General features: G+C 43.2%; 1 protein-coding gene across 1 annotated transcript in view; it reads right to left on the bottom strand.

The window, feature by feature from the left end:
* Positions 1-8,135, bottom strand: part of TNIP3 (TNFAIP3 interacting protein 3) — a 74,778-nt gene that overhangs the window by 47,877 nt on the left and 18,766 nt on the right. Inside the window, exon 3 of the mRNA XM_025050922.1 lies at positions 1-59. This exon is cut by the window's left edge and continues 65 nt beyond it. Within this exon, the coding sequence (XP_024906690.1) occupies positions 1-59 (59 nt within the window). The remainder of the gene's footprint in view (positions 60-8,135) is intronic.

Below are 8,135 nucleotides of genomic sequence, written 5' to 3' on the forward strand. Positions count from 1 at the left end.
GGAAGAGGCACCTCTCGATCAGATCACGGATTTTATTGTCCAGCTCCACGCTTTCACATCTGCCCGGGGCGGGGGAACATGGGAAAGTCACATTTTACAGAGATAAGCGGAGGTTATTCAAGGGCACAGTGAGTTTGCCAGGGACACGGAGGTGTTGTCTGTGTGGGGCATTCCCCATCTCTAATCTCATTCTGTATTCACAGTCCAGCCCCTCAGGGCGGCTTAATTTTCGCTCATTTGCACATTTATACAGAGATAAAGTGAGACGCAGGCAAGCGCAGGGACTTTCACAGTCCGCGCACAGTGGCTGGGACGGAGGCGCTGTGCGCCAGGCCTTGGACACACGCCTCGTCCCGTGAGCGCAGCTGAAGCACCAGCGTCTCCGCACCTCAGAGAGGAGCAGACGGGCTTCTGAGTTCACCCTCTCACGAGGCTCTGTGCAGCTTTAGAGCGGGACACCACAGGGGGACCTAGGGTAAGTCCCTTAGCTGCCGTGAGCCCTGTTGGCCTGGCTTATGAAAGAGGCAAATGCTGTCGCATTGCGAGATGAGTGAGAACGTCACGCTGGGAGCACGGGCCACCGTGCCGTAGGCACTCGGCCGCTGCTGCCACTGTCCTTATGCCGAAGGGCCAGCACAGTTAGCAAACATTCCAGCACATGAGTGTGGTAAGTAGGAACCGTAAATTTAGTATATTGATGAAAACAAAAAGCCAAAAAGAGCACAGAAACATTTCAATTCAGTTCAAAAGATAATTAAAAAGTTTAGTCCCATCTTGGGTAAAAGACAGCCATGCTTATAAAACTTTTTTTTTTTTTTGTATTTAAAGCCAAGTCATAAAACTTGGATTTTATGACTTAGCAAATCTTATAGATTATTCTTCAATATAAGAATTTAATAGATATAACTATTTTTACATTCTGTTTTTAATTAGTGAAATTCGTTACCTTTCATGAATGTCAATTGGTCTTAGATTTATTTTACGAAAGAAAATGATGTGTATCAAGGTTTCTTTCTTTCCTATACGGCTCAAAATTCTGATAATCGAGAGGCAGAATTTAGGTTGGTAAACTCTGCTTTTCTTTTTAGAACACTAAATCATCGAACGCAGTACAGTTATATTCTTAATATACCATGGCCCAAGTTTGGGAGATAAAAACAAAACAAAATAAAAACTCTAGCTAACTTGTAAACACAATCAAGCAAATCCTGCATGACCTCGCGCTGGTTTCTCTGGGTATACGTTACCTCGCCTTGGGCTCTGCTCTCTGATTCTACTGAGCTGCTCAGGCGAGGGCTATGGCTCCAGGGATTTATGCTCTGGGTCCTGCCCCTTAATCATCCTGAGTTTTCAGATAAGAAAATCGAGCCTCAGTGAGGTTAAGTGCCTTTTCTAAAGGTCACTCAACTTCTAAGGGGCAGGGTAAGGATGCACTCTGAAGCCCGTGACTTTTTCCCACTGATTTTAAGAATTGTCTATACAGCAAGACCGTAGAGGGCTGTGTTTATTTGCCAATAATTGGGTTTTGGTTTTCCATTTTGATGGACAATTCTGCTTTAGTTCCAAAGAAAACAATCTACCGGTGCCCACAACTGACATGTAGCTGACTCAGAAGGTCAGAGGTTAGGTCAGGCTCGGGAGACAAGATGGAAGGACCGGGCATTTCATCCGCGGCCCATCTTTTATGTGGCTCCTTGTTTTTCTAGGTTTTAAGTTCTTGACCAGGACCCGTGGATGGGATCCAGGCATCCATGAATCACCCCAAATCAAGTTAAATACAAAATAATCTCTGTGTTATATGCTCCTTGTCTCTTTCTGAAGAGTCTGTAGTTTTTATTGAGTTCTTGACCTCTCTGCAAAAGCTAAAAATCATTGACCCAACTTAAGTTATTGTCTTGAGTGACCGCTTTAAAATCACTTCTCATCATGGCTCTTTGTCTGAGTACACTTTATTTTTTGACCATGGAGAAACTATAAAAATCCAGAAATGGCTCCTTGAATCACACCCGATTACTAAAATCTTATTTGGGGGTGGCCTCCTTACTAAATTGCAAGTGAACAGAGAATTATAGGGGTAATACTGTCGGGTTAAGAATTCTTCGAGACGAGAGTGACAAGATTCAGTGAAGTCCAGTAAATCCCTGCTGGAGCCTTGGCTTGCTCATCACTTAACTCGAACTTCCGTAGATATAAATCTCCTCAGTTGGCATCCCTCCTTCCTACCCTTCACTCACAAGAGCAAATCAACACGGAAAGTAAATAGAAATGATGTTAATATGAATTAGATGTTGCCAGTCGGATAGTCGGTTCCACCAATGTGACGATGAAACTTTAAAATATTTCCCTAGGTTGTGTGTGATGGGTGAGCTCTTTCTCTAGGACTAGCTGCCCGGTCACCCAGTGGGAACCAGAGCGAGCAGGAAAGGAGGTGAATGGGCTGCAGGATCATCTGGGCCCTCAGACTTTCATTATCTTCAGGGATCCCCAGTACAACAGCCTCCAAAAAATTATTCAATGGAAGCACGGGAAGCAGCGTGTCCCTCAATGTCATTGTTTAATAGGCTCATCCAAGGATTATTTATTTAAAATTTGTCATTTGATTAGACCTTTGACATTGTTAATGTCTAGATTTCTCTCTGGAAAATAAAAGATTATCTCAAAGGTTATTGTTTACTGCCTCGTAAACGATAACCAGCATTAACCAGTTTACATCTACACGAACCATCTCATGCGAACATTCTTTTATTAAATTGCTTGCAAATGCCCAACTCTTCGAACACTCTCCGAATGAGCTCTCTTATCTTTCTGGCTCCCTCTTTAATTAATGAGTCGAATGAAAACCATGGACATACGTTCATATTAGATTTGAATGATGGTCACGTTTTTAACTTTTTGTGCATCGTACGTTAACCCTGCTCTATGTCTACACCTTCAGACCATTGAATTTCCAGGAGTTGATAGTGACTCACGGTGAGTATGCGACCCAGACTCACCAGACTTGGTTTTCACGGCTACATGCGATGGTTGCCTCACTAGCATTGGCAAATAGTATAAATTCCTGAAGAAATAATTACGCATAATAGACAAAACAGATAACCACGGTCTTGGAAAGACCTGAAGATGATTTCATTTGTTTCCTGCACTTAGAGGACAGAGCAGGGAGGCTCGAGGGCTTAATGAGAACAAGGGCAGGGCAAGGATTTAGGGCGTGGGCGATCTCCCTCCCTGCAGACTCTCAGCCCCCTCAAATGCCCACGCTCCCCCCACCTGCTGCCGGCGTCGCATTTTAGGCTTTGATCTTATGTTGCAGCCAAGTGTTTTAGAGAATATTCTAGAGAACAAAGCACATTTTCACATAGAAGACAAGGAAAAATTGATAGCAGATTTTTCTAGAATAGAAATACTTCCAGATGTTCAAAGACCGGGAACTGTAACCTTTTGTGACTCAGAGTGAGAAGTGCTGTCTGAAAGACTACGATCACGAGCCATTTTTAGGTTTTGTGTTGTGTCGTTAGGACTGGCACTCAGTATGCTCCCGGCTATTTGGGAGAGAAATAAATTACTCAAAAAAGAAATTACTCTATGTGTATATGTTTTAGATGAACGAGTCATGGTGTCTTGATTATTTTAGAAAATAGGAACTTGGTGGCTTCAGAAGGTAGCAGGAGAGAAAAAGTTCTCTCAGAGGAGTTTTAAAGTAGCATTGGCCCAGGGCAAGAATGACTGTTTCTCGAGTTGAACCCGAGGCTATGTGGTTTAATACTTAGGTAAGTATTGAAAATTCTCTTTGCATGTCTGACGAAAGCCAGGAGGACGGGGACGTTTCTTATAAACATGGACTCGGTCGCCCTCATTCATCCCTGTTCATTTCCTCTCTGCTTTCGTGCGGTTCCAGGTTCTCGGTTCCCGACCTGAGGCCCCACGCCCCAGCCGCACCCCTGTGGCTGCGCCCGTGCCCTGGAGGCGGCGGAGGTGAGGCGGCCACAGGTGCCACTCGGGCGGGAAGGTGAGCGGAGTTCCGTGGCCTCCTTATCGCAAGTGCTGTGCGCGGGCGCGACCCTCTCGTTCCGAGCGCGGGTGACAGGGCGGTGGCGTCTGGAGTCCGCAGGTCCGGAGCAGAGGTTCCGAGGCGTACGTGCCCGGGCTCTCCGCCTGGCTGAGCGTCCGCCATCCTGCAGTTCTCAGCTTAAATAAGTGTGGGAGGGAAACCACCCCAGACTGCACGGGAAGGTCCAGCTGTGTTTCCATAGCGACCCGCATCCCCCGGCCCTGTCCATGGTGACCGCGCGCCCATCCACAGGCGCTCGCGGTCCGACTGTCCAGGCCTGGGGCGGGGCGGCTTCAGCTTGCGTGTTCCTGGCTCTCTGGGCCGCACGGTGATCATTAGATGTTTGACAGGGAACAGAGAGTCGAGAACGGCTGGGTCCGAGGTCAGCCAGGCCGAAGGCAGCCCCGGAGCAGGGCGCTTGCACGGGGGAGTCGCGGCTGGGCGGCTCCGCGCTTCACACGCAGCTCGCGTGGGGCCCGAGCCTCCCCGTCCCAGCGCAGAGGCTCCCCGCGACGTGCCGCTGCGGGCCCCGGCTCTCTGCTCCCAGCCCGCGGGGCCCAGGCGTCAGGAAGCCGGGCTCTGGAGGGCCTTCAGAGCTCAGACGGCCCTTCCCGTCCCCCGAAGGCACCCTAGTCAGGTCGGTACCCGAGAAGAGATGGAATAAGGCTCAGCCTTTTCCAAAGGAAAGTGTTAGCGCGATTCCTTCCTAAGAAGCTCTCTGAGATTTTATTAAGAAGATAGAGGAATGAGTTTTTATTAAGAGAACAATGACACCCTGTTAGACCTCGTGGGTGGGCTGAGTCTGAAGGTCAAGGCGTGTCGGCAGGTGACCTTCTCTACTCCGGGGAGCGGGGACGCTAGTACGGAGAAGGGAAGGCAATGGAGTTGCGCAGACCTTGCTACGCTCCCTGCCATTCATGACCAAGTTAGAAATGACCCCAGACGTCCCCTGACAGGGAGCACGAAGCACATAGCTGATAGCGTTACGGGCAATAGGGCGTTTTTGTTATCATCGGCGTTTTTGTTATCATCGTCGTTTTTGTTATCATCGGCGTTTTAGTATGGCAGACTCTCCGTGAGGTCGTTGTTATTTAAAATTTCACTCTCTCGAAGAAAACTATAAAAAGCGAATAATCTTAAAGACTGAGGTGCTAGGAAACATAATTCTAACCAGCATTATGAACAGTTAAGTTAATTTTTTAAGTCAGAAAAACCTCTGCACTTAACTCTCACATCTGTTTCACCGGGTAATACGTTTTACGCCCTTTCTCCGCATTGTAAATATACTCATATTGACTTAGTGACAGACCTCTAGAGAACAAAATTAAACTAGCTATACCAGCCCAGAAAGTTACGGAGTTCCCTGTCACTGGGGAGGGGTGGCAGAACACGCTGCCCCCGACATGCCAGTTCGATGCAAGGGTTATTCTGAGCCAAAGGCACCTGAAAAACAGCAGATAGGAGAGTTGTTCTAATCTCCCTCTTTTCTTCCTGAAAACAAGAGGTAGCACTCGCATGTGAAAGATGCCTTCCGTGTACTAAGAGCCGAGAACGTTCTTAGCATCAAGGATGAGAAGTCCAAGAGGATTCCGGACGAACAGACCTGGTTCCAGTGATTCGTGTCTTCCTTCAGCTTCCCCATGCAGATCTTACTTTTCCACAAAAGCTTCTCTCTGTTCGACCTAGTAGAAAAGCATTTCGGGTCTTTTTTTGTGGAGGGGGGTGGGGTAGAGGGACCTTAGTTTCCAGATGAAGTTTGCCATATCGCAGAAAACTTAAATGTGTATGTTTTTCTCCTATGAAACTGTCCTTTGTTACAGAGCCCCAGCCAAGACCTAAGATTGGTAAAGAATTATTTTCCCCATCACTCAAAAGAATTTCTTCCCAGAAAAGAAAGGATCGCAGTTTGATGCATGCAGACACAGTGAGCCACGAGCATACTGCTAGAGGAAAGAATTTTTTCTCCCCTATAATGTTCTTAGAAATAAGTATTTCAACGGGAACATTAAATAATATATTTCGCCGTTGTGTCTGTGTCAAAAAAGTGAAGAGATAAGATAGGCCTGATGTACTCGTCTGATAGGACCACATTCTTGTGTCAACTACAGTTTTCTTTATTTTATCAAAATGTATCTCTCGAATCTCTATACAATAGCAACTTGAAACATCGTCTAGGAAGTTTGGAAGACTAAATTTTGAGTCATGCCTAATAATTATAATATTTCCCCTCGTAAATATTGGTATTTATTGACCGAATTTAGGTAAACATTATCATTAACTAAAACAATATCATCTTAAACCTATTCTCTTAAATAATATTGATAAAGCTAACTATCATTTGGATACATATTGGAAAGGACTTTTTTAAGGAACAGCCATTGGTAAAATAATTTTATTCAAATTCTTTTAAATTATAGCAAAGATGATGATAAAGAGATGCTTTGAATAACTGTGAGGTGTTAAGTAATTTAGACATCATGTACTTGAGAGCTATATAAAAATTTTAAAATAGTAGAAATAGTTTACCTCTGTGTTTACTTGATGATCAAATACTATTTATCTAAACTATCAGTTTAAATGTGAATTTTTTACATCTGTCTTGGAGTTGCACTCCAAGACATGATAATGGTTTTTAATTCATCATCAGGTTTTGAGTTTCCAGCAGTATATACAAAGATACGGAGCCAAGAGAAGTCTGGCAAGTGATGCGCTTGCGAATCTGAATCTACACCTGATTCGTCTTGGATGTTGAGGAAATAATGGAATAAATTACGGAGACATTCCTTCCATGTGAATTTTTACAGAGACTTTATAACAGCTTTACCAAAGGTCTAAACTGATAGATAACAATCTGTTTTTTGTCCTCCGATGGCATATTCCCAATTCTTTCCTCTCGCAGATATAGTTCAGTCACTTTTTGCCAGACCCCTTGCATTAGTTTTGATAGACGTTGGTATGTTAAATCAATCATGGTCACTTATTAGAATGTGTAGAGTAATCCTATGTATTTAATGAGAACCGTTTCTGAAAACCTACAGAGATTTAAACAGGTTCATTTGCAGTTGGAAATATTGCATTATTGACCGAGACCTCTAGAGGGCACTCTGCATTAAGTTCAGGTAAAAACTGGTCTCTGATGCTTACATTTTCTGCTGAGGTTTTCATTTTGAATTTAGCGTTCGGGAGAGAAAGAGAGGCAAATGTGTGGTGTACACATGTGTAATAATTGTAGGTCCTTTGTTTTCTTTTATTTATTTTAAAGCTGTTAATAAGATTTTAATTTATTTAGTTAAGAGATTTTTTTTTGCATTGTAGTCAATATTTAACACTTATGTAATAGACCTACACTAAATAGCTTTCCTCCTATAGTGGTAAGTTGATTCTGCTAAAGATTGCAACAACAGTCCATTTTCATTTTTTTTTCTATGTTCAAATGGATGTGAGATTGATGAACCTAGAATTCCTTTTTGTGACAGAAATTAGGAAGTACTCAAAGAATTTGTTAAAAATGGGAAAATGTCAGCATCGAGAGAAATGATAAAAATGCATTATAGTCTAAATAAAATAGAAATTTGTCAATTTATGCTTATAAAATTGGTAAATAAATACAAATGGGGACAGTAGGCATTAGAATACCTACTAATAAATGGAGAAGAAATTATGGTATTAGGAAACTACTACTTGACAGCCATCACAGTAATAATTCAAATAAGAAATATCGATAGGTACTAAAACTAGTGGCTGAAATTTTGATGAGGAGTGGAATATTTGATCATTTCATAGCATCGCCCTCCCCCAATATTTAGTGAATACTAAAGAAAATAAGAAAGAATAACTTTGTATTGGAGAATGTTGGCAGACAACGTTAAAATAACCTGTAATAAGAAAAATCCAAACCAACATCTGATAGGATACATTAAAAAAAAACAGCTTCCCATCTATAGTATTCCTGCCAAAAATGCATAATCTTAATCTATTTATGAAGAAACATTAGTCGAAGGCAAATTGAGAGACATTCAACTGAATAGAAGGCCTATAATTTTCTAAAGTGTCAGGTCATGAAAGTCAGGCAAAGACTGGGAAGCTG

This window comes from Pteropus alecto, unplaced genomic scaffold (genome assembly GCF_000325575.1).
Source record: "Pteropus alecto unplaced genomic scaffold, ASM32557v1 scaffold17, whole genome shotgun sequence".
Lineage (NCBI taxonomy): Eukaryota > Metazoa > Chordata > Mammalia > Chiroptera > Pteropodidae > Pteropus > Pteropus alecto.